This window comes from Filicampus tigris, chromosome 10 (assembly GCF_054856515.1).
Source record: "Filicampus tigris isolate MCC_2025a chromosome 10, RoL_Ftig_1.0, whole genome shotgun sequence".
Classification (NCBI taxonomy): domain Eukaryota; kingdom Metazoa; phylum Chordata; class Actinopteri; order Syngnathiformes; family Syngnathidae; genus Filicampus; species Filicampus tigris.
This window is the reverse complement of record NC_141226.1, coordinates 17,187,501-17,215,323: the sequence shown is the minus strand read 5'-3', so window position 1 is coordinate 17,215,323 and position 27,823 is coordinate 17,187,501. Positions and strand designations below refer to the sequence as shown.

Here is a 27,823-nt window from a genome sequence, read left to right as displayed (position 1 = left end):
CTACCTTATTCCAATTTTTAGTAATCAGCAGTAAAATATGGGTTGGTTTCACCCATATCACCTATTTTGGACCAAAAAAAACACACGAAAAACAAGCTTCTTGTGGAAAGATATATTCTATGCAGAGAAGTGACTTTTAAGCTAATAATTTTCGCTTCAATTGATGCCTCAAACATCTGAACAGTCCTCTACCCCCCCCAAATCAATGAAAATGTGCTTTTGATGGCAAAATGTATTTACAAATATTCAACTATTTGTAGGCTATTTAGTAGGCGTAGTATTTAGTAGTGTGTGCATGCATGCATCGTGCCATGCAAGTGTGTGTTGTGTTTGTGTCTGTACATTACACAATCACCTGTACTCCTAAATTTAAATACTCTGCCATATTTCTCTCTTTTGTGACACTCTTTGTTTAATGTGACAAACACATTTATCAATCACAAGCGGCTTGTAACGGTCAACTTTCCAGCGCTCCGCCATGTTCACAAGCGTCAAGCATTGTTTTGATACATGGTGATCCCATCCAAGAGACCCAACCAATGCTGCTATAGTTAGTGGGTTTTTTTGTTGTTGTTTTTTTTTTAACTTTACCAGTCAAACCAGAGTTGGCCAAGTCTTTTCTCCACCCATTGACGTCAACAGCGCTCTTTAATTAACCACTGCCATAAAGTTAAAATAATATATAAGCTTTCCAATCTGCTTTTGCTGCCTTGAAACAGGTCTCTAAAAGTAAAGGACATTGTGCTCTCATGATGAACAATTCTCCTTAACCTGGCACCAAAGAGATGACCTTACAGGACACAACGCTGTGAAAGTAGCAGAAAGAGAGAGGAAGAGATTTTTTGGAAACATGACAAGAAAGCAGGCAGGCCTTCTGGGAAAATGCACTGTGTTCCAATCACAGAGGGGAACGCTGACTCGTGTGCCAGCATTGGCGGATGATAACATTTCCCTTCCTCGCTTGCAACCATATTCCGACTTCTCCCATCTTTATAAATTGCTGGTTTCGAGGTGGCTTTACGTGGCGCGGCCATGTGCAGGATTTGGGCAGAGATGCCGTATGGTGATTCAGTGTGAGGAGAGAAGACGAGCAATGGGGAAAAAAAACAAGGTGGTGACGTGTTGCCAAAATTAGGTCAGCACCATTTTAAGAGCCTCATTGCGGCGAGATAAAGAATTTATCCTTGTTGGATGTTGAAATGGAAACATGAAAGGGTATAAAGAAGTGTTTGAATAGGACGGGCATGGGCAAAAAAGGCTCATATTTCCATCAGCTTTATAGCGGCTCTTTTTGGGAGGAAATTGAAGTCTTGTCAGACCGAATTAAGACAGAATGCTCACTTTGGCAGACAAGAAGAGTGAGTGCCATTTCTAAAATCTTACTGTTGTTTGTGCAGTCTTGTGATGTGCATTCACGATCCACATAAAACATCTCTGAAGTTGGACGCGATATAATATGATTCATAAGTGACAATGTGATACATTTGTCTTCATTTGTCCAGAGAGACAAAGAGACCACTCCTTGTTGACACCATGTGTACTTATCAAACATAACGATAATCAGGAGTGCCAAATCTCTATTCTATGCCACGCTGTGATTTGCCAGTGCACACACATGGAACGCTTACATGCATTAATTGTAGTGCAGTGCACACCAAATTAAAATGTCACAAAAAATGAAAAGACTGGTCAATTACTGTACATACTTTTTGACATCTAATAGAAGATCATTTATTTGTTCTGTCTGTCTCTATAAGACGCTGACATAGATAGATCAACAAAGATATGTTATTTGTTACAAATAAATACTCTTTTGGCCAATTAAGTGAAATGTCATTATTTCCAACCCAATTTCGAAAAGCCAACCCATTTTTTAATGTAGATTACTAAAAAATGGAATAAGGTAGAGAAAACCTTTCTGTGATGAAAGAAGAGAGTCTAATCTTTTATTTTGAAGTTTCTGTTTACATAGTCATAAAAGAGTTTTCTGTACGTCTTGAAAGATTAGTCGCATTGCTTTAAGTCGGCTGGCACTTAGTTTATTTTTGTGTTTATGTCTTTAGGAATAAAATATTTCAAATTGGCATATTCTAGTATGTATGTCAAATGAATTTTAAAAAATTGTGATTTGAGGCTGTAAAACAAAATATTTATTTTGTATAGTTGTCATTTGTGTCATAATTTAGAATTCCGCAGTAACTCAAAAGTAATGCATTTGACATGATTCAGAGACAAATATTATAGTTTTACTTTAAACTAGAAACATGTAATATATTACATTAATTGTCCAAAACACCCGCACCCTAGCTTACCTCGTGAGTTTGGTGCCAATCTGCTGCCTGGACTCCAGCCGCTCCTCATCCGTTTGCACTGGCAGAATGTTCTTCTCCTCCAGCTCCCTCTTGGACGGACGGTTGCTCAGCTTGATAGCCAGCGAGTCTTTGCGGAGCACCTTCTGAGCCAGCGTGCCTGAAATACAACATTGGGAGGCCTTGGGTGTGAATACAAATCTAGGAGGCGCCGCCAAAAGTAGCATTGGAAACAAAAAGCGTACTAATAAAACACTAAATAATGGATGTGAAAATAACATGAGGGGCACCAGAATGTTCTAAATATTTTACGAAAGTGCGAGTGTTCCAGAACCTCCGTAAGACACGTAAGGTCTTGCTGTGAAACTTTCTTCTGTTTCATTACCATACTATCATAAAAGGTGGCCTTCGGAATCTTTGACGCCATATCTCGATTAATCTCCGGCTGCGGAGACCAATAAGTGTCTCTCCATAAACCGATTACTTTTTTTTTTTTTAACACAAACAGACACAGAAAACTCAGGCACATATACATTCCTCACTTGCTCATACACTCACAGAAACACTCCGTCTTTCAGAACAAAATCTGTCTCAATCTTTCACACACACTTTCACACCTACCCTCATTCTCTCTGTCACACACACCTACATGTACACACACATTCATTCTTTTGTTATTGCCTTGAGGATCTCAGTAGAATTGATTTTTGTATTTTAGTCAAATTCACAACCTAACACATTAAAATGTGATGTTGGAGTTGTGTCATCATAACCTTTAGAAAAAAAAAAAAAAAAAAAAAAAGAGGCTGCACTCAGGTGAAAAACAGCACGTACGTCAAATACACAAGAGGCTCTGCACACTTGAACAGTTATTGCCAAGAAGAGCGGAGAAATTTGTGTCTGTGGGCGACGGCACAATTGTTTAAGACAAATTTTGGCTTTCTGCATTGAAGGTTAAACCACAAATGCATTCTGGGAGACTTCAGGTAACGCTAGAAGACTTGACATTCTAGATTAGTCGAGCAACGGTGCCAAAACTACATTTTCTACAACTAAAATGGTTGGTAATCCTGCTATACCATAGCGATACCATTTAGACGTGTAGATTTCCAAAGTTAGGCAGATAAGAGCTTAACAGCTCTCTACTTCACTATTACAATAATTCAAACAAAAAGCCTACACAAACAACAAGGACCACATGGTTAGCCTAGCTGACTAAGCTTGCCAACACCATGAATATTAGTTAGCAAGTTAGTAGCATAACAGTAGCATTTTGGTCTACAATCTAACAACAGCAAATTATTATTTCACAGACTGTACAAGTATCGTGCTTACTTTAGAGCAGACAGTGTGCCGGTTGAAGTTTTGAGTTGGACTTCGCGGACGGCTGCAACAATAGTGCTTGCATTTATCTGGGTTAGGTTGAGTATTTGGAAATGGAATAAAAAAGGGTTCCCTTGTGCAGGTATCTCAAGGACATTGCATGACCATATTCACTTTTTAAAAGACTTCTGTCTAAGTATTTTTAAATTAAATAAAATGTAACATTTAATTCAATGGCGGCATCACCAAAGTGTCACACCTCTAGTGTATCATCTAGTTTGGGGAGAAAGCTTGCAATTGTTGTCAGGGATATGGCTATATCTGTGCTGTGCTAGATTGGACATGTGAGTACAACAAACACTACAGAGCCGTAAGAACACACTTGTCCTTCCCCCCCGCCCCCCGTCATATGTGTGGGGTCAAACACACAGTTAAAAATCACTGTTCGTGTATCCTAAGGCCAGTTCTCAACTCACTTGTAAATATAGAGTCGTCGTCTTCTTCATCGTCATCGTCGTCTACGTCATCCTCGTCCTTGTACATGCTAGGCAGATCCTCATAGTCGGACTCGCTGGGCATGTTCTCCTTGTCGTCTTCGTAGTCAATGATCACCGACGGCACTTCTCTTCTGTCCTGAGGAGCGCACTGACTGCTGACGTGCAACAAAGAGCTAGAGAGAAGGCAAAAGGAAACCCTTCTCTTCACAATTTGAACACTTCTCACGTGGCCTGTATCAAATACAGAAACGGGCCGCATATAGCCCACGGTTATAGGTTTCCTGCCATAACATTCTATGCACTTCTGATACGTCCCACTGATTAATCGCTTCATTCCCATCATAGTTTCATATGATGACCCCGCCATTACATAACCAGCTTTCAAAGTAATTGTACGCAGTGTCAACACCATCTACATCCTTACGTCCCTGCCCAAATGGCTATTGGCGACAACAAGACGGCAACGTAGGAGCTTACGTAAGATCCAATCAGAGATCATGCCGCTTTTCTGCAAACAGGAAGATAGTAAGGAGCTCTTGAAAAGGAGCAGCTGATCGCATTATGTCAGGCCGACTTGCTGCCGGGGACGCCTACGCTGCACACAGTCGTGCCCACACAAACACACATTGAGTCCAAATAAATCAGGCCACGTTGCACTGTTTTCAGTTGCGGTGTTGATTTTGGACCGGCGCGGCCTCGTTAGGGTGTGTGTGATATTAGCAGGCAATGCGACATAGACAAGTAAACATCTAATAAAAAGCAGGTAACTTGCTCATTAAAGCGTATTTATGCTCTGATTAGAGAGAATGCAAGTGGTACATAAACAATAATAAGGAGAGATTTACACTGCATGGTGTATGTGAGATAATTGGGTAATGGCAGAATCAACAGGAAAAAAGAAATGCATCGAATCGAATATCCTCGGATTGGAATCAGGCCAGGTCAACCGATATAAAAGCTATATAACGACTTAAATATTTGGATAATTTATGTATATACTTTACTTCCTTGTTGTTAATGCTGTGCTGTGACTTGCTAACATTTGTTCCATGCACTATAGGAAATGTGGGTCTTTTCATGTGATCAGTCACTGTAAACACGGTCATATTGGATATGGAGCTATCACATTGATTACAAAAAAAAAAATGCATATAGACATTTTTTTTGAAAGCAAAATATAAATTGGAACTGGCCACTTGGACCTGAAGTGCAAATCCAGCCAAGTGTGACCAGCTAGCCAACAAATGGAACCTTATTAGGATAGCACTAGACGCATCTGAGTAAATGCCAAACGCTGATCCATAATCCCCCCCTGTTTCACTATCGGCTTTAATGACCCCGACGTCTGGTGGCGACTTACCTCTCAAACCTCTGCATGGACAGCGCCAGCGTTTTGTTGAGCTCCTCGATGATGCGGCTGGGCGCGTGCAAGCTGCCGTACTGCAGTTGCAGAGGATGACCGTGGTTCTGGTGGAGAGCGGACAGCGCGGCTAGCTGCGAGGGCAGCAGGGTGCCGTGATGGCCCGGCATCACCTGGGTGGGACCGCACTTTTGGGACAGAGCGCTGAGAGGGTTGGGGGACGGGGACGTGGTGCAGTCCAGTCCCCCCGGAGGCACGCAGATCATGACTTTCTTGGGCGGGAGGGGCGGCGAGTGCTTTGCCCCGGGCATGCAGGGCAACTTCATTGGCTGGCAAGAATCTGGAGCGGGAGACAAAAGTCCAAATTAGGACTTTCATTCACATGCTTTACACTTGTGTTTGTTCGGACAAACAAACACATCTTGTGGCGCTCAGACGCACGGTGATGGAATTAGGTCAGCCTAATACCACTTTGCGCTGACTGACAGATTAACAATGACGACCAAGGCTGACCACGAGAGAATTGAATGAAAGCACTACAATATTGTACTTAGAACGTGGACGTCAAATCCAGTAGAACAAAACAAAAACATATTTCGAAGGCTATTTAAAGGTTCCAGACAGTGCGTACTGAACTACTTGGCCCGGCGGCGGGAGAATACACAGCCATGCAGCAAAAGAATGCACACTCTCTAACCATTGTCTTTCAATTTATCGTTTATATGTTCGGCATAGAAGTGTTTTTCATATATTTATTTACTTTAAACGTAATGATTTTACTACTGCATTAGTGGGTGAGTGGTAAACTATCACTGCCATATGAAGAGAACTCAGCCATAAACTAACAATAAATAGTTGCTGGTTCTCATTTTACTGTTTTAGATTTGTCACCTAGAAGTGTTTTTTTTTTTTTTTCAAATACTGTACAATTAGCTGTAGTCACTTACAGTAACAGGTGTTAATTTTTTTTAATTCTTTTTGTTACGATGTGGGTGTGTATTATCTGTTTTTTGTGTAATCCTGCTAACTAAACCAACCCCCTAAATACCAACATTTTCAGGAATACCAAAGGAATGAAACAAACAATATTAGCTGACCTGTGCTATGATTTGGGATGCGAGCAAAAGGCTTGGGAGGGAGAGCTGGCGGCTGCTTGTGGTACAAGGGCGGCTTGGCGGGGTTGTCCTGAAGGTCGCCTGCGTATGTGACAGACTTCTTGGGGGCTAGGAGCATGGACGACTTGACAGGGAGCTCCTGAGCGCAGATGCCGTCATCCATCGAGGATCGAAATTCACCCGTTGCTGAGCGAAGAAGGGAGGAAAAAAATTCTCATGGAATTGCATTTTTTTTTCTAGAACTATTGCAACATCCTATATATGGTTCAAAAACAAAATTTCGATTTTAATGTTCTCACTATTAAAATATGGTTATTCTGACTTTTCCCCATATTAGTATTTAGTGTCATAAAATTGTGACTTATCTTCTTTTATTCTAGTCATGCTGTAACTTTATCCTTCTAGTTTGAAAGAATATTTTCACAAAATTATAAATAACCCTTTTTCTCTGATTATTCCGTCTGTACTCTCCTTAAATTACAATTAAACATTTTCTCATTATTCTAATTGTAACATTGAATCTTTATCTTTAAAAAAAAAAAAAAAAAATCACAGTAATACTACAACTTACTACTTTATTTCACATTGATATCCCTCTATTAATGCATGAGTCCATTTTTTTTAAACATACCTTCTTTTGGGGATTAATTCCTCGAATATAATATATACAATAAATATTATACATTTCCTTTATTCCTCGTTTCACATCATAGCAGCAATCGCTGGACGAAGTCAACTTTGTTTTTCATGTCCTGCTGCATGAAGCACCCCACAGCAAATTGCTTTCGATTTCACTCTGCTTTGAATAAAGGCTGTCTGAGGCACATCCAGTTGAGAACAAAGCATTTGTAAAAATCAACCCCACCCCCAAAAAAAAAATCCTATAATGAAAGATTGTATCAGTCGATACCCTGCCTGAGTCTTGAAGAGTGCACTTCAGGGACCGCTGATTACTGAAGAGATGTAGAACTCAAAAAAGCAGCCAGTTGCTGTAGAGCTTTCATCTTACAGGCATAATTTGAAAGCAAAAGGGCCGCGCCATTACGATGATGATATATGGTATGAGGCAGCTCACCTTTCTCAAAGATCTCCTTTAGCACCCCCCTCTTGATCAGCTCATCTCGACTCTGTCGCACAGACATCTTCCTCTCCAGTGCTGGGGGAGCGGGGAAGGGGAGAATATTTATTCAACCATCCATTTTTTGTATCCTCACCTGGGTCAGGGGTGAGCTGCAGTCTAACAGCGAACTGAATTTGACCTTCTATGAACTTTTGAATGCACACTTTTCAATGTTTCAGTGCCTGCACTGAGCTTAGAATGACACGTGTATAGCAGGTTGCAACAGATAATTGTAACTTTTTATGAGTAGTGTATCATGGACAATAGACTTTTCACAGTACAAGTAAGTGCTTGTAAACATATACTTGTGTCTCTGGAGTGCCTGCCCACCCATCAAGCGTCAAATTCATTATGGGAGCTGCCAATTTCAGAAAAAAAATTTCCTGTAAGAGAGCCTTTCTTAAATTTAATCAATATTTTGCTAATTTACATAACCGCCACTACCCTTCGACACCCATGATGCAGCTAGACTCAGAGATCGCAACTATCAAGTGCCGTATTACACGGAAGCTTTTTTCGCCTTGGAACTCTGCTTTGCCGAGTCTCTTCCTCATTGCTGAGTCATGAACAATGACCTTAACTCAAGGAAGGGAGGTCAGCAGTTCTTTAAACATTGTCTTGGGTTGCTTTGTGACCTCCTGGATGAGTCGTCGCTGAAATTTGGATGTAACTTCACGAGGCGGGCCACTCCTGGGAAGGTTCACCACTCTTCCATGCTTTCTCAATTTGTGTATAATAGCTCTCACCGTGGTTCGCTAGAATCCTAAATCTTTAGGAACGACTTTGTAACCCTCTCCACACTGTTTGATGTCAATTACTTTATTTCTCATCTGTTCTTGATCTGGATCATGGCAAGTTGTTGCAGCTTTTTGAGATCTTTTGGACAACTTCATTTTGTCAGGCATGTTCTATTTAGGTGGATTCTTGATTGAAAAGGTCTGGAGGCTTGAGTGTGGTCAGTGAAAATGAACTGGAAATGTGATTAGCCACAGTAAATTCATGAAAAGGGAAAAGAGAATTTTAGAAGGTGGCAAATACTTTTTCATGTATGCGATGAAGTGCTACCTTCGGGAGTGAAAATACTATAGCTTCTGTATCGTTATTTGATTAATGGAGGGAGAGGATATGGTTAAAGTAGCCAGTCATGTAAGCAACATTCATTTGCAGTCTGCACGCGGAGGGGAGAACATCTACTGCTCTATCATCACTATCTAGTCTTGCTGTGGATTTCAGTTTGATTAACGCACAATCGGAGGAAATTGAGTTGAACACCGTTAAAGCGCTGACTTGTGTTGTCAAGATATGAACATCGGGCCTTGATTAAGGGAGGCGACAAAAGCACAAAACCCAAAGAACTATTCCAACAACACTTTAGTGTGCTGCATAATGCACAAAATGGCCTGTAGCTACCGTGCACGTCTATTTTTAGGTTTCAAAACGTACAGGCACTTAACATCCTCAGTCGGGGGGGGGGGGGCTTCAGCAAAGATGTTAAGAAATCACATTCCTTGTTTGAAAATCTACCCCAGCATAAAAACCAATTAAGAAAGTGTAATGAGGATGAGCTGAAACCCTGTGCGCCGTGTGTGCTTCACATATCATCAAGGAGTGCCTGCTAAAATGAATCCTCACTCTCTATTCAGAGCATTACTGGCCTCTAATTAACTCACCCCGTGTTAGCACGGATTAAAATAGCATAACCACATCACAATACCAAAACTTGATTTTCGCCTAGTACAGCTATGCTTTTCACATCAAGCGGGATGATCATAATATAAGTGGGGCAATTAATTATTTGACGCCGTGCTGAATTCGTAAGTTACTTACAATCACAGGAACAGTTTCTCTTTTATGCTGTTGGGACCTCAGTCGCCAAGAAAACTGTTGGCAACACAGCGCACCGTGATGAACTGAAAGGCCTGCAAGGTGTCCCACTCAAGACGGCAAAGTTGAAGTCAACCCAAACATATTTTTTTCCAAGAATATGTTCTATGCATGTCCACTTGTTGAAACAGGACATTCTGACAAATATTGCGTTTGTGGAATACGAGTTAGGCAGGAAAATCCTGCCGTTTTTATTTCAGGGGGCGGCCATTTTGTCACTTCTGTCAACTGAAAATCACATCACAGTTGCTCAGGGCTCAGATAACGACCAATCATGGCTCAGCTTCAGAAAACAGGTTTACTGTAATTAGTGGTTACCTGAGCCCTGAGCAACTTTGATGTCATTTTCAGTCGACAGAAGTGACAAAATGGCGGCCCCCTGAGATGGCTAAAAAGCTGTGAATTTTGCTATATTCCATAAACGCAATATTAATCAGAATGTCCTCTTTCGACTAGTGCGCCTGCATAGAACATATTCTTCAAAAAAATGTTTGAGTTGACTTCCACTTTAAGTATTCCAGTGAACATCTAAATGACTCAAACATATCATTGCCATTATTGCCAAGTCGAAGACACACAAAATGACCATCAATTCAAACTCATGGAGTGAGAATGATCACAAGAAAGGTAAGGGAGCAGCCTTAAAGGACACCGCAGGAACTGATCTATTGTGTGAAATTGATTGTTCATCAATCGGGTCCTGAAGCAATGAAGGCAAACTAGTGAGTGTGCTAATAGGTAGGTTGCTTTTGAAGGAAGTACAGTCAGCTATGGGAAATTGAGCTCTAGCCACGCTTTTCACAAGTTTTCAAGGTGGCATTATTGTGCTCAGTGGCATGGAAACAGGTGATTACACTTGCCCCGAAATCGATTAAATGGATCCTCAATTTCCCACACAGTCAATTGCGAAAATGTAATCAAATGCCAATCGTGCAGCATCAAAGTATTCCGAGTACCTGTCGACAGCCCCGCTTTACCGTTTATCCCAAGTATAAACCAGCAGGGGCAGAGTAGGGGAAAGCCTGGCTAAAAAGGTCAACACCAGACGGGCAGTGCTGCCATAAACGCAGGGATTATGCTTCAGTTTCATCCAATGTGAGAAGTAATTACATGAAGCTTTATGTGACATAACGGCTAGGTGACAGGATGTGCACGGTTACGCAACACCATTAAATCAAAAGCCTTAATGAGGATGTGTCTTTGAGATTTGACAGTCATTGTGTTTTTTGGCGGACATATCCATCCTGTTTTATGCGAGCTAGAGCTACTCTGCCGAAAATAGATGCATTGGTAGAAGCTTAGATTCGGAATTGCAGGCGATTTCATCAGAAAAGTCCAAGGAGCACAAAAAGACATTCAGTGCAAATAATATTGACATCCTGTAAAAACGTCGCAATAGATTGCCATTACGAAATTACTTACAATACTAGACCATTTGAACTGTGCGCGATTTTCCCCCTTAGTCCCCTGTCCCCCGCTGCGGATTACTTCTAGTCATTTTGTTTATTTCTACTGTGAAAGGTGATTGATTAGATAACTGCTGATGGGAGCGATCACATTACCGGTAATCATGACGCCTACACTGCCTTTGTGTGACGGTCCCGGAGTCTGCAATGGCCTTTTTTTGACCCTGTGGATTAAACCTAGACCTTTTGTTTATTTTGATTATGCACGATGCCAGTTATCGTCAATAACGTTTTTTTTTACCCTTTGGAGTATTTCTATTATGCAAGATGACAGTTACAGTATCACTCATAATAGGCAAGGATTGACCATGTAACAGTAATTGTACAACATATTACACGCAAGCATGTGGCCATGCATCACGGCGCATTCCATGGACTTTTGAGTATTTTTTGGACTATACGTCGCAATGGCGTATAAATCAGTCAAAAAAAAAAACATCATGAAGACGAAAAAAACATAAGGCACCAGTATAAGTCACATTTTTGGGGGATTTGGGGGACTAATCGTGTGTGAATTCCGAAATACGCTCCGAGCGCACACTACTTCGCTCCAACTCAGAGCATTATTCAAATGTGACGTTCGGATATTCAGAGTGCCCCAAAAAGAAGGAGTGGCAGAGCCCAGTGCATACTACGTCAAACATTAGTTGCCATGACTTCAATTCTTCTTCGTTTTCTATTCTTCTTCTGCTTTCATTTCCTTTTCTATTTTCTTTTGACAGTTGGCAAATACCTTTGGTGCATTACCGCCACTTTCTTTCGCATGCTATAAAGAAGGTGGCCACCGGCAGTGATGCATGACTACTTTTTCACAGAAAGTCAACACGATTAGGGAACGGGGATTCGCGGTGTCAGTCTGAGCTCTGATTTTCAATATATACAAATCACACTTGAGTATAAGTCGCAGGCCCCACCAAACTATGAAAAAAAGTGCAACTTAGAGTCCAAAAAAATACAGAACATGGATTTTCATAGTTGCTCTTTATATTACTATTATGAAGGGTGGCTCTAATCAAGAATAATTAGCAAAGACCAATTGCATTAGCTACTGTATAGATTTCCAGTTTGGTTTTTACTGTAAAGCTAAAGCCAACTGTTGTGCTAAATCTCCATCAGTGCAAAAGACACGTGCAAGTAGAGTGGTGCTAATCAGGAAACAGCCTTAAAATAAAGTTCTATTTTAGGATGCCGCTGTGCTGAGTTGGAAGGGGCCCGAGTAGCCACTCAATCTGTAGCGCGAGATGAGAGGATTAGGCGCTCATCAGAGACTCGGCTCAGGGCATATTAAATCAGACTGGCATATCTGAGCTCTGCCTGTATTGATCTGAGAATGCTTCACTTCCACTACGAAGTGACCCAGATAGTCGGAACACGTCCTACCAAAGCCTAGAGGCTCAACACAGATTATTTTTTTTTGCTTTTTGTTCCTGAGGCAACCCCCAAAGATTGAAAGGGAGAGTATTAAAACTTTCATGGGGACTTATCAATGAGGAGCTCGGGCATTAATGGAAAAACATCAGAGGCTTGGCTAAAACTCAATGAGACTTACACTCAGTGTGTGTGTGTGTGTGTATATATATATATATATATATATATCACATGAGCTCTAATTTTCAATACTGTATATACAAATCACACTTGAGTATAAGTCGCAGGCCCTACCAAACTATGAAAAAAAAAAAAAAAAAGAAACGCTGCAGATTGAGTAACATATCAACACCTTTGTATTAGGGATGTAACAATTGACTCAAGCCACTATTCGATTCGATTTCGATTTTCAGTGCCCAATTTTCGTTTCGATTCGCTTTTTTTTTTTTTTTTTTAAACGCTACCAGGCTTGTCTTTGTGCACTGGTTTGGTGCTGCGGCCCTCCCCCAAACGCAATATGCGATGATGTTTGGCGCAAGCGTGTCAAGTAGGGCTGCCACAAACTATAATTTTGCTACTAATTACCCTCGACTAATCACCAACAGTAGTGCTGTGTTGCACTAACACTATGAAACTACCTATAATTACCCAAAAGGGTGAGGGAAATCAAATGAGCAAAATTAGTGTCTGATGCGGGCTATGGATGGGCATTCCACAAAAATGTCCTTTATAGATCCACTGGGAAAAGTACCAATACATTAATTAGAATTATGTTGCCCAGAGCAGTTGTGCCACATCAGCGGAAGTGTGGGTGGATTTAGCTCAAATTGTGCTGTGTCTATCCAAATTGGTAGGAACAAAACATCATAACAGTGTTCATAATTAAGATCATAGTGATTAATATTTTGCATTTGACATCCTGTTCTACTTGCGAGAGCAAACTCATTGAAAATGAATAAAACAACGACTCTGATGCAAAGTATTGCACTCCATTTTGCCTCAATTGCGTCACGACAACTGATCAATTCTCCACCATCGATTAATTCTTAATGATCTATTTATTCTTTTGCTCCACCCTTGTGTCTAACCAAAAAAAGGGGGAAAAAAAGTATATAATAATGTATATGATCATAACTGTCTCATCTGTTTTCCTTCAAATAAGGTCAATAAGGCGAGATTGCCATCCGTCTCAGCGTTGACTGATTACATGCTGCAAATGTGCCATTTTCCATTTCGACACCGATCAATTGGAACGGGGTTCAAAAGGTCCATCCGAGTCAATACTGCTTGCTGAATGATATGAGTAGGAGTACCTCCTCTCAATACCACTGCTTTCTGTTGAGTTTTAAAATCTCATTTTGTCCTCAAATGAAAATGTAACCATATAATTATGGCTAATGATTGTTCCATTACTCTCAAGGCAAAGGGTTCCGAAAATATCGGACACTTTTACATGAAATGAACAAACGATGAGATCACGGACAGAAAAGCAATGATGTCATGGAATCATAAAATGCTCAGAGCACTTCATGGCATCCACTCAAACAAGTCTGACATCATCCAACTCCTCAGGGGCATACTTGCTTGCTTGGCAAGGTGATCTTATGCAGACACTTAATTTATCCTCAAGGAAATTTTGTGACTTTTAATGGGATGCTACAATTTGCTTTAATAAAGTTATCAGTTTCCTGATGATTAATGCTCCATTCAAGTGAGCTTATTGGCTTAGAGAAGGCGCTTTTCAAGCATTTACACAGAATTTCTGAGGGAACAGCAATTTGTTGTTTTGTTTTTTACTTTTCAACACCGTTTCATGCGTCTCCCTCAATTTGATGTGACAGTGTGGACCTTAGCCTCCAAGCTGCATGTGAACCAAATTCGCTTCAAAACAACAACACATTTCACTCAAAAGGTCACGTGTGGTAAGTGGGCATGCAATCCACTGCTACCGCGAATCAAAACAATATTGAAAAAACAATAGCGGCAAGTGATTATTTGAAGAGCAACCTTTATGTAGAACAAAACAAGTGTTAAACACAAAGGAATGAAAAGTGCTTTTTGCTTCCATGGAGCACATTTTGCCTCTTTATGTTGTCCAGTGATGCTTGTTAGAATAAGATGGTGGAATATACTGTATATAAACAGTAAATTACTACATATATACATTTAGGGACATATAAAGCCATTTCCCGATTTAAAATTGGTTTTGACCAGTGTTATCTTTGTAACATCAGTGGCAAGCAGCTTCCTTATGCAAAAATGTGTACAAATAAAAGCCTCCTCTCAAACAGACGCCTCCTTTAAATAAATGCTTGGTGCGCAGAAAGCCACAAAAAAAACCCACTATATTGTAACTGTTGATATGTGACAATTCCTAGTCAACTATTGCCTACCTTTGGAACACAACAAGTCTCTGTTAACCAGTAAACAGACTGCAGCATGTCCAATGCCACAAGTGAGAAAAATAAATAAATAAAGGCCTCCTCTGAAATAAATCCCTCCTTTAAATAAAAGCTTGTGTGCAACTTGCTATAAGAAAAATGATGCATACGGCATGTCTTCAAGCAGCAGTCTTGGCTCGAATAGGCAAACTGCCTCAAGTAGTAGTCCGGTGCATCCACTTGCATTAACACCTCTCCACAATCAGATACTTCATTTAATTAAAAGCCTGGTGTGCAGAACGCCACAAGAAATATGCTACTTACCGTATGTCCTCAAATAGGTTGTGCGATAATTGACGCCTCGCCTCAATTAGTCAACAGGTGCATCCACTTGAATGAAAGCCTCTAGCCAAATAGCCATCTCAGTTATTTACCAGAGGACAAAAATTCTCTCCGTAACACCTAAGGAACAATTCTCCAATCAATCAATCAGTGGACAGCATGTCTAGCTCCATCCTAACACAAGCAATTCTACAAACAAAGCCCTGATCTAAAATAGATGCCTCCTTTAAATAAATAACATCAACCAAAGAATAAAATAAACATTGAATGTCATGGTTTTCTTTTAATTCATTACTCCTTTTGATCACATCTACAGGGATCCAACTAAGTAAACCAGAACATCCTGTCCTGTGGAGACAAGATTCAGCTCCCCTTGTCTCTTACTTCCCCAACCTAAGGAGATGCATTCTGACAAAAGAACCACCCTGCCGTCAACGGACTGACAGAAGAAATCGGGGATGCGTCAGCACCGACAGACTAAATCCAGCCACATCCGACATGAGACCATGTCCTTCACTCTTCCCTCATATTACTGGAGCACGAGATGGGAGAGAACGTCAAAAATGGAGGCTTGAAAATGCCAAACAATTTGCTCCATCTTCTCACAGCTTCCAGACTGCAACTCAATGCATTTTTAAAATATTTCCCCCCCCCTCCTCCACAATCAAGCAGACACGATATTTAGACTTCAGAGAGCAATCCAGGCTAGTCGCACTGTTCTGATTTAGCAGAATTGGCAAAAACTCCACAAACAATTAGGATGAAACTTTGTGGAGGGCAATAATCTACACCCATTAGAATTCAGATACAAATTCCCCCGGAAGCATTCCCCCTGCCCCAGGATTCAAATGGTGCAGTCCTTTCAGTCTAATACCAACGTCTTTATCCATGGATGACAACGTAGCCGACTAATATATGGATAGACGACCAAATAATACAAAGACATTGGTTAGGGAGTTTTTATCATTTTACATTCTTAACTCACTCACTCTTTTACCCTAACATTTGAAAAAAATATATAGACAAATTCCTGGGATTGAATGGCTGGACTGAGAAAAGACAAATAAATACGTCAATGGCAGTGAATGAGTTAATGGATGACAATTTTGCTTGCTGGCACAGAAATACTCACATGAGTTAGACTGAACATAAGATTACTAAACATACCGGCTGAAGTCTGCTTGAACTTGTCGCTCTTCTTCTTCCTCCATTTCCAGGGCTTGAGGAGGCGTCCAAGCGTGGCGAGCCTGCTCCGACATCGGATGGGTGGAGTGTGGGCGCCGGAGACCAAGGACTCTGATCGCATCACGGCCAGTCTTTCGACCTCCTCGGCTGCCAGGGAGCAAACGATAGACAAGGGAAACTTAGATGAGGCTGCTAAAGGTGAAAATAGTGCACTATCTGTGCCAAAAGAGCGAGCAGTGGATGCAGCACTTAAGCTCACTAAAGTCCAGGCAGTATGAATCTGGGCCAAGTCGCCTCCAGAATTCTCAAGTAACTGGATGAGCATGAAAAACGATTCTGCATAGCAGACTGCAAGGGGGAAAAAAGCCAAACACCTTCTCTTAGAGTACCCCCAAAACTAACAAACGTTTAGTCTAATACACACCACTAAAACAAATTGGGGGACAAATGCCATGTTTTTTTTTTTAAAGCTGGTGGTAATTTTTGGATACAGCTGCAAGTGTTTTCCATAAATCTGCCAATAAACACTTAATAAGCTAAACTGCACATCATCAAGAGGAACTCTTGCTGAGCTTCATTCAATATTAAAAAGACGACACCCTTTAGAGTGCCGTGCTTGGTTATGCATCAAAAATAGTTTAGTTACAACTCCAAGTCAAAGCAAAGTTGTAGAATCAGAAGGCATTAAACAGCTCCCTATAGTAAACAGACAACCCATGGTACACTCAAAAACATGATTGCCTGTACGAGCTATTAAATCTTAAATTTGGCAACTCTATAGCAATGATCATCAACAAGCATTCCAACTACTGTAGCTGTCATATTTCAATCTCATTTTCACTGAATTACGTCGGGCTGTCGGCTTGGCGTTAGCAACCAAGATGGCGGAGCACAAAACGTTCACTTAATAATTAGCACATAGTGCAGTTAGTGTAAATTCGTACACTTGATTGACCACAGTAAGCCTTACTTTGACACTTGTCTCTATATAGTTCAATATTTTGTTTTCTTATGTGCTGCAATCTAGCTCCGGTTGTCTTAGCATTAGCAGCCAAGATGGTGGGCACCATTAACGGATTCACTCCAATATTGATTTCTTTAAAGCAAAATTTACTGAAGGTCATCCTCCCAGCATCAAAAGGTATCATTTTAGTTGTTTGAAATGTGTTAGCTTTGCCAACACATTTTTTTTCATGTATAATTCTAACACATGCCAGGTCTAATCAACATTGCAAACTTACATGACGTCACCATGTGCTATTATATTTTACTGACTTCAAGAATCCCAACCAGAATTTGTCAATGCACAACAAACTAACAACATTTTGTTTCTTTTAAATGTTTTTGCTAGTCTCATTCAAATGGTATAATTGCATTGTTGTCAGAAATGGCTGCCTTGCACTCCGCACAGCATTAAAAGCAACACCTACATTTCCTTAGGGATCAAAATAAATGTTAGCTTTGACATTTTCCCATGGAACATTAACAGAGCCGGTTAGTCTCTATTAACACCACCAACTGGAGTGCTCCGCCACCATTTGGGGGTATGCCGCTAATAGCGAAAATCTGCAAGTAACTGATGACACCCCATCCCCATCAAAAAAGGGTTGTTATAGATTATACAGTAGCCACAAGATGAAGGAAAGTCACTATTTATGTCCAAATGAAACTCCTCAACTCACTTCAACATACTTTCTTGACACCAAGATGCCACAAAAGAAAAACTGTTCTTGCTTTGGCCTGAGCACAAAAACAGCAAATAGGTGACTTTTTCAGCAAATAACAGACAGATTCCCACAAAAAAAGCCCATTTGTCAAACTAAAACGTAAAAATGTGAGGGTTTACTGCATACAAGCGATGAGAAAAGTCATTTTCCTTTAACAGCGATGCTTCAAGGTAATCTGAAATGCGCTAAAAAACAAAATGGAAAACGCTGACATGACCTGCTGTGTCAACTGTGGACGGGTGCAGTGACCTCTAGCCAAGTGTGAAATGCGCGGCAAGGTCAGCACATCACACGATATGATCACCCTCGACACCGGGCCAGCGGCCTGTTGTAATTACGTCAGAGTCGCTCCCGTGGTGTTTGCCAACACAAACGTATCACTTCAGAGACACATCAGCCACCACCACCCTGAGGAAATGTGGGACAAGACAGCTCACAGCCCACTACTTGACCGGTCTGCCGCCTCACGGCCAACATCGGGAGACGAAACACCACCGTCACATCGCCTGATAAATAACGGCGTGGTCAATGCTGACTGAATCCAGGGGGAATTCAAACAACTTCATTAAAAAGCTTCGACGGAGACAGGAAGGACGTAATTTATACCGAGGAGCATCCAGCATCTGACCATGCAGCGCCAAATCAATAAACAGGGTTAAAAGAAATATATAACACTACCAGCAAAGAGTTTATTGTGTGACAACAAACTGTCAAAATAAGTTCTTGCTGAGCCAAAAGGACAAAAAATAACTATAAAAGGACTACATTGTTGCTTAACACATCATAGCAATACTTACATGCATTGCAGTTCTGAGCACAATCGTTCAGTAAGTGCTACGATTGTTTGGTTTGCTTCTTTTCTGTGTATGATCTCAAACTGATCTTTTGGCTAGTATCTGTCAGAGCTATTACCACAATCTTTTGTCAAAAGTCCAATATTCATTAAGTTATAAAGGTCCAAAAATATTTTCAAAAAATAATTCAATAAATAAGACCAATTGTTCTTGTTCTCTGAGTTCTCCGCAAAAACGGAGAAATGCTGATACTAAATCATAGAAGAAAAATTATTTTTAAAAAATAAAAATAAAGCTATAATTAACTTATGTAATAAAATGTGTCTGTCGTCATACTAAAGTATGAAATATACATAATTAAATGACATAACAATATAATAAATTGAAAAACACCCTGGAAAAAATGATGACTCAAATATGGCACATGAAAATACACAAAAAATTCAAAAATATAAACACTTGCGGATAAAGTGCATCCCCTCATCCAAACAGAGCAAAAAATGCCACGGTTTTAAGGAAGGTGAAAGGTAGACTCCTCAATATGGAAACAACACACTAAAATGATAACAATCAATGACAGTAATAAAAATGTTTAAAAAACAGCAACAACAACAAACAACATTTGTTTGCGTCCTAAAATGGCTGAGAGATGATGTCATGAGACTCAACTGGAAATGGCTTTAAGGAGCTTTGGAATAAACAAAAGCTTCTCACTATGTATGCCATTGGGTTTTTTTCTTGCGGGGGGTTTGGGGTGTGTTCTTTTTTTTTTTTTTCATTTTTCTAATTTAATGTAAATTGGTAGCATGTAAGCAAATAACCAAATATGAAGTTGTAAAGCGTACGCATGCATTTACTGAACGCGTGGTGCACGACGATGAAGACGACAACGACGACGGATGAGGAGAAGAGGAGGCGTGTGAGCATCCTGTATGTAGGTGCCGCAGGCAGGGGCGCCCGTGGGTGCACGCACGCCGCCGGCCCACTCACCCACTCACCCACTCACTCACCGTCCTGCGTGTCGTTTCCGCGGCTGCAGTTGCTGCAAATGTGCTTGATTTCCTTGCCGATATGGCAGTGGATGGCGAAGGGCGTGTTGTTGTTGTTGTTATAGTACGCGTCGGCGCCGTGCTGGCCCTTCTTGCCGCCTAGGGACATGATTTTAGCCAGGCTGAACGCGTTCTTCTTGGGTTTCTCCGCGGCCAGGGCCACGGCCGGGGGGGCGGGCGTCTCGATGTGCCGGGCGAGCCACCAGGTGCCGTGCATGGCGGTAGGCGCGGGCTCCACGCTCGGGTAGTGCGCCGTCTTGAACATTCTCGCTCCGGCCCTACTTGAGGCAACGTGGAGAGCAAGAGCGACTTGACGGACGGGCGGTGCAGAGCCGCAGTCTGCGGTAGTCTATTGTGGCTAATCCACCATTCGGGGCTAGAGCAGAGCAGCCGCGCTGATTGGCTGAGCCGAGCGCGCCTCTAATAGGCGAGCGCAGGCAGGCAGGCTTATTATGCCTGGTCACGTGATAAACGCGCACGCGGACAGCCAATTTGCACGGAAAACATCTTGGACGACAATCGGGCCAATCAAAAACAGTTGATAAATGATGTATATTTTATTAATTTTGAAGAGTAATTTTATAAATTGGCCAGAATAGTGAATGGCTGCTGTTAGCGATAGGGACACAGCCGTGCCAAGAATAGTGAGGAAAAAAAAAAATCTTCACAAAGGGGTTTATCATTGCATATGGATGCCACAAGATGGTGACAGAGCACTTAAAAAAGAGGGGATCATAAAGCACCAACACCATGCATCCAGCCTGTACACAGTAAGGAACTCATGTTACATAGACGACTCTCGTCAGTACTTAAATTACTCAACTAAAACAAACCACTTTCACATTAGGAGCATCAATAAAACACCAGTACAAACTAGTGTGGCATCACACATGAGCGACACAATATGCACAAAAGAACTTTACACAAATGGTATTAAGTCATTAGAATCGCCAGCTTATGGCATTGAAACCAAGAGAACAGAAATGTGGACTACAAAGGCTATGAGTAGCTGCATTAAGAAGAAAACAGAAACATTCAGTTTCACTTTTTAGGTGCATCAGAGGCATTCGGGGACCGCCAAAAATCATAGTACTGTATCTCAAATGCAGATGAATAACACTCAATGAAGTAAACCTGTGACTTTGGCCTTTCTTTATTTTTGCATTATTTAGTGCCTCAGAATAGCTCCATCTCTGTAAGGCTGTGGATTAGCGCCGTACATTTGCAGTTCCAAGGATGAAAAAAAGGAAACTGGAAATGACGCCGAACCCTCATCCACTCCAGGATGTGAGTGATACAGTTCAGCATAGTTCACATGAAGTTAAAAAGCTACATACAACTTTAACTGTAACACTCTAACAATGTAACCAGGACCAAAATGTACACTCTTCAAGGATGCTGCTAATGGAGACATAACAATCCATAAATAAATGGAAAAATAAACACGCACATAACAAAACCTTGGCCCAGATTAGCGTTAAACTGGTTTTGGTCAGTTTAGACTAATATCAACCCTGATAAAGATGGCAAATGCCTTTTCCCTGTTTTCAATCACTGTGTTCCATGAGCAACTGGCCCACATGTGATCTACTGACCCAGTTTTACCACAGCTACACACACCTGACCCACGTGGCTATGAATAGATTTTATATGCATATTGAATAATGATAATGTGAGCTTGTCTCATATATTTTTGTATATACAGACAAGTCAGGTTGTCAATACTTTTATGTTCCAACAAGCAAAACCGATATCTAAGGTGATGTGTGGCCGAGCCAGAACGTGGCTAACGGGTGGGCCTGGAAAAATCAGGGTGGGCCTGAATATTTCTCTCACTGAGCACAATCTTCCTGCCCAACACATCGTATATTCAAATAAAATGAATGAGTGGTCATTACCTGAGCCCTGACTAACTGTCATGTCATTTTCAGTCGACACAAAGTGAAAAAATGACTGTCACCTGGGATGGCTAAAACATGTGGATTTTGATGCTTAACGCATATTCCACAAACATTATATTAATAAGAATGCCATGTTTGGACTAGTTAGGGTGCATCAAACATTTTCTTGTAAAAAAAACAAAAAACTTTTGGGTTGGCTTCCACTTTAAGTCTCCAACTTAAGTTCCCAACTGGTTTGAACTGGCTTCCATTGTTGTGGTGCAGGTTTTAATCGAGAAAAAAAAAGTTGTAACTGCTCAGCCTGTCACTACAAATCTGCTGTTCCTTCTGTCCATATCGTTTTGTCCGTACCCATCTGTCATTCTCACCCTGCATTGATCCACACTATGTGCTGCTTTGTTGACAATACTGTATATACTTTAAGAATTTATCCACTAAACCCCAGATGCCCACTTACCCTAACCTTCATCCATCCATTTTCTGTAGCATATATCCTCCTTCGGGTGCTATGGTGGGGTGTAGCAAAACTGAGTTTATGCACGAGGTGGTGTACACTGGACTGGTCGCTAGCAGGGCACAAACAAGCATTGACAAACAGCATTCGATCATAAGGACAATTTTACACTACACTCAACTTAACATTGAAACATTTGTCTTTTTGCAATGTAGGAGGAAACCAGAACCGAGGTTCTAACCCCAAACCTCAAAACTGTTAGCAGACATGCTAACAACTAGCACATAAATGTGATAATTTCATTATTGTAAAGTTTGGATTATTTGCAGTTGGCACTCACGACCACTTGTTGGCACACTCTCGCAGACAATTCATAATAAATAAATGAACAGATATGCATAACTGTAAGGGGATGATTCTATGGCTTTTACATAATGTAATGCATCCGAGTCTAAAATAGTACTCTGAATAAATGTGACTTCTTGTACAACTATGACTTCTTAATAACATCAGACTTGAAAAAATGCAGTTCAGTACTTAAAAAAAAAAAAAAAGACTTTTTGGGTACTGATTTAAAAAATGGCTACCAGTTCAATGCACACTTAACAGCCCTCGGGCTACTCATGTGGTCTTTGGGGGCTACCCAAAGGCACCATGTTGGTGACTAAAAGTGTATTTTTATGCTATTTCATCATTATATACAGTACATCCTCCATCCCTCTCAAAAATTGGATTTTCATTGCAGTTTATTTATTGCGGGTATGCCATTATATTGCTTCAATAGCTAAACAAAATTCTTGCAGTGGCACTTCATCAGGTTCCACTCACTCCAAACAGTACCCTTTACAATGCTACCGCCTAGCGGCCATATTAGTAATTTCAGCAAGCACTTTCAAATACTGTATATTCTTGACATCAAGTGTCTGTGAACGTCTCCATTCCACTGCTACTATTTTAATACATTAACTCGTGATTTGTTTATCTTTTTTTAGAAGTCATTTTCCGTCTTCGGGTAAGGTTACAAAGAATATTAATTGTCCTTTAAATGTTTTTAATAAAAATAAGTTACCAAACCTCTATGAAGCAGCTTCCATACGTAATGACGTCACGACAGGTTCTATGGAAAGCACAACTATTTCTGTCATTATATTGCACTAGTATACTATTGATATATTGCATGTTTCAGGTATATTAATGTCATGTATATGATATACAGTTCTGTATTTTTTAAATAAAGACTTAGAAACAACAACAACAACTTTCGATTGCAGTCAAAATTACGTTTTATACAGCTAACTTGAGACTAACTAGAAAGAAATGCCCATCCATCCAACCATTATCCGATCCGCTTATGCTCACGACGGTCGCGGGTCAACTATTCAAAATGCAATTACTAACAGTCAGAAAGACGTTGTTACAGTACTGTATTACAGTATTAATTCCGGATTGTTAAATTTAAGCTTTTAAATGTTGAATCCGCTCATAGTCAACCTGTTGTTGAAACGGCTTGCCATAAATTCCGGATAGTCGAATTTACCTTTTAAATGTTGAATCCGCTTGCCATATCTACGTCGAAATACATCTGTGATGTCCATAGTGTGAACGTTTCCACTCTACAGCCCAGTGCATTTAAAGTAAAAAAAAAGATGCACGGGCGGTAATCAAACGTAAACGGTTCAGTTAGCATCCGCACGTGATGACGTAATGGCCCAACGTCAGACGTTATCCACGGTTGACATTTTTGCAGCTAGGTACTGTATTATCCAAACACGTAGGACCGTAGCTTCTATAATTATCTGATTTTCACAGCACCATATGAAGAACAATCATATTTAGCATTTATCAGCGTCTCAGTCAGTGTAACTTGAAAAATCGTGTAATTGCAGCATGAACGCTTTCAACTTTTATATTCACTTGCCTGATATTTTTGTCGCTGCTGCTGCAAGAACGTCTCCACTACACTAGAGGGCAGTGGTGCTCCATTGACCCCTTCTAATCTAGCCACAGACTAGTCCCCAAGGGTGGGCATTAGGGGGCCGGTAACTATGGAGGACCAAAACTGCCATAAATAAAAGTGAAAATAAAAAAAATACCTCAACCCAAGACACACTTAAGACTGCCCCCTCATTTGAATAAAATAAAATAAAAAAAAATAATACAAATATATGGAATTAAGAACAACAACAAATATATAACACAGTACAAAATAAAAGTAAAAATAAATCCAACATTTAAAAAAAAATTAGAAGTGAATAACAACACAAATGTGGAAATAAATGCAAAAATAAATATATAAATACAGTTAAATATCAATTTATTTATATTTTATTTTATTTTTTCAATTATATTTTTATATTTGTTTTTATTTTCACTTTTACTTATCGTTTTATTTTGGCAGTTTTTGTCCTACACATCAAACTCTAAAAACAACACAACGATCGCCCCGATATTTTATGGACAAAGCGTTTTCCTCAGGAACAACATAAACTTGTAGTGAGCGCCCCTTTGGAGAAATAGAAAATAAAAATGATAAAATATAAAATAAATATTATATAACCACAGTTTTATTTCCTCTTGTTGCAGCTTACATCTTGAGTGAAATGAGAGAAGAACATGATTGAAGTCTCCACTGATAATTGACCAATCTGATGACATGCAGGGTGTCACTCGTGATGACTGCATGCTGAAGGTTGAATGTAAATAAACAACTGCAGTTGTGTAACAGCCGTTAGTTAGTTTATTGGTGAGTAAGACACGTTCAGTACAGAAGGAATGGTGCAAATCTCCTGTCCCATTTAGTCCTCTCTCTCACTTCACAACTCATTTCAGCGTTCTGGGTTCTCTAATGTATAAAACACTGTAAATCGTACAAAATGGTTTAGCATGACTAATAAATTTGAAAATCATATCAATCAAATCAATAATAGTGAATGTTCCTCCCCGATCTGCTTGAAAACAGTTGGGCTGACAATCATAAATACATGTTCAGTATTTACGATCACAAATCCTTATTTGTGTGATTAACACAGAGTTCGGCCAAGACTGAAATGTAGCCCCATTTTCGGTATGTGTACAATCAAATGATCCAATACTAGAGCTCCTTTGCAATTTCTTGTTAAACAACACTGTAAACTACAACAAAAATCATACACATATTCTTCATTGATGTATAAACATATCTGGTATTTTGTGGGGAAACTCATAAGAAAGAAAAATCATCATTTTGAAAATGATAATGTTCTTTGTGGCTTTGTGAGTTTTACAGTATAGGGATAACACTGAAGGACTGCTGAGTGGTGCAATGCAGCTTTGACTGAACTGACTTGGAGTGTATGTTGAAGGGACACTTACTCAGCAGAAATGCAGCAACGTGGTGCACAGTGAGAGCAGCACTGGGGACAGCAACAATAAATAAACACCACTCAACATTTATCACACTCAATTAATGAGCGGCATCACCTCTTCTGTCAAACGCTTTCTATTGAGAATATCAAGACCGCCTGACTGATTACAGTGACATTGCTTGGTTTGCGTTATGTGCAGACAATTGCAGAGATGTCTAAACTTGAATGACTTCGCAACTATGATTAGGATAGCCAGGATTTGTGATGTCCAATTAAGACTTGGAAAAATAGACTCTCTTCTCTCATCAGGACAACAACAACGTGTAGTGGCTGCACCGTAAAAAACAACTTGTATTTTATTTTGAGTTGGAGCAACTTTAAAATATAAGTTATTGACATTTATGGTAACAATGTTAGTTAGCACAACCAAGGAGCATGTTGTTTGCTCCAAAATAATTTGCTGAGTTGTTTTTCTAAGTCAATCTTTAAGTTGGGGAGTGGGGACAATACAAGGGCAAACATTTCTCTAAACTTTTTTTTCTTTGATGTAAAACACGGGAAAGCCAATTTTCACAGCAAAACTAGAAACAAAATTTAAAAAATAAAAAAAAATTATCTCTGTGTGGCCTCGAAATTTTGAATCAATCAACTTTTTTTTACAGTGTGTAATTAGTGCTACTGTTAACACAATGATATATTACATTTTTTATCAACTTTATGTACCCTATTTTCCAGTGTAATAATAGGAATCTCATCTAATAGTGGCCATGCCCTTCTCCAATTAGCCTCCCTCAAATAAACTACTGCTCCTTTTCTCATCTGGAAAAAAATCATGTAGTAGTAAATGTAATTGTCTCAATACTCTTTTGCGGACACAAGTACATTAAAGAGTGGACTGCTAAATCAATTTGAACACTGTCTGATGCTAAACAAAACAGCAGCAAAATTATCATTACTGCTGACCAAAACAGCAGCATCCACCAAGTATGCAAACACTCTGAGATTAATTCAATTCTGGAAACTTAAAATTGTAATATACCAGTAACATTATTTTATGTTATACAATAAAGATGATTGGTAATAGGGCTAGAAATGGCCCGTGGGCTGGACTTTGGCCACCCCCGATTCATTGTCAAAGGGGATCAGTTAAGTATTCGCTCTGTCCTCAGTTGCTTAAATATTGCATTGGCTATCTTGCCTCTCTGTGCCCAATGAGCTGACACAGTTACTATAAATATGAGCCATAAACACATTGTCATGCAGTTTTTTTGTGCTGGCTTGGTGGTAAAACAACACACACACACACATACATACGCACGCACAAAGAAATGGTGTGCTATTATTTCTCAGCTGGCTTGTGGGAAGCACATCACAGTCAGGAGCTTTCCCATTCCCCTTCAAGTGTGCCACAGAAGAGCCATTAAATGAGACTGAAAGGAGCACACAGTTCCATTATTATTGAAACCTTCTTTCTTTTCTCTGGGCAGTCTTGGATATTGCATTACTATTTTTACTCATATTTTTTCCCCAGACTTATGTTTTATTCAGCACGAAAAAGCCCGCGTGCAGCCAGGCGAGGAAGATGGATGTCTATTTTTTAAGATGCAGGACTTAACACAGTCTGGACTGTCAGTTTATGTGAGTGTTTGGGGGTTAACCACTCTTGCCACCCACTACCACCACTCTGCTGTGTTGAACACTTCCCACTGCTTGGCTAACTGAATTTAGCGTTCCTCTCTCATCATCATTTTTTGAAGGAGACATATTGTACATTTTTCTCTCAATTTAAAACAGTTCTTAGATGTCTTAGACGTATCTGTAACATGCACTCAACAATGGAGTAAATGTTTGCTCATCAGTAGTGAACGCTGTTAGCTAATGCTAATCTGTGCCTCTAACAAAACTCTATGTGGCTTTGCTAACTTTGTACAAAGCCATCACCAAGTAACCGAATTACATTCTTGACTCCGCTGAATACAAATACCCACTTGTTCGAAACTTAGTGAACATTCGAGTATGTGCCAATTATCAGACGCAAACGCCACTAACGTTAATTTGTGCTAATCCTGCATCTCTGCTTAGCTTTTATCTTTGAAATGATAGTACTTCGACCTTCACTAGCAAGTAGCTCTTTCGCTCTGGATCCTTGCTGGTCATTGTTTTGAGAAATTGATGTATTGATGTGGGGGGTGGTTATTATGCTA

General features: G+C 40.2%; 1 protein-coding gene across 3 annotated transcripts in view; it reads right to left on the bottom strand.

Annotated features, from left to right (window-relative positions):
• The window catches only part of LOC147141086 (phosphatase and actin regulator 1-like), a 39,554-nt gene that overhangs the window by 8,963 nt on the left and 2,768 nt on the right, over positions 1 to 27,823 (bottom strand). Inside the window, exons 1-7 of one of the 3 annotated variants that reach the window (XM_086043502.1) lie at positions 23,813 to 23,980; positions 16,333 to 16,497; positions 7,680 to 7,760; positions 6,587 to 6,790; positions 5,490 to 5,829; positions 4,109 to 4,302; positions 2,313 to 2,469 (exon numbers count right to left, since the gene is read on the bottom strand). In XM_086043502.1, coding sequence (XP_085899628.1) covers positions 2,313 to 2,469; positions 4,109 to 4,302; positions 5,490 to 5,829; positions 6,587 to 6,790; positions 7,680 to 7,760; positions 16,333 to 16,497; positions 23,813 to 23,870 — 1,199 coding nt within the window. In that variant the 5' untranslated portion in view covers positions 23,871 to 23,980. Of the gene's footprint in view, positions 1 to 2,312; positions 2,470 to 4,108; positions 4,303 to 5,489; positions 5,830 to 6,586; positions 6,791 to 7,679; positions 7,761 to 16,332; positions 16,498 to 19,881; positions 20,325 to 23,812; positions 23,981 to 27,823 lie in introns of those variants that run through there. The other 2 variants (XM_086043500.1, XM_086043501.1) reach the window with 2 other exon arrangements.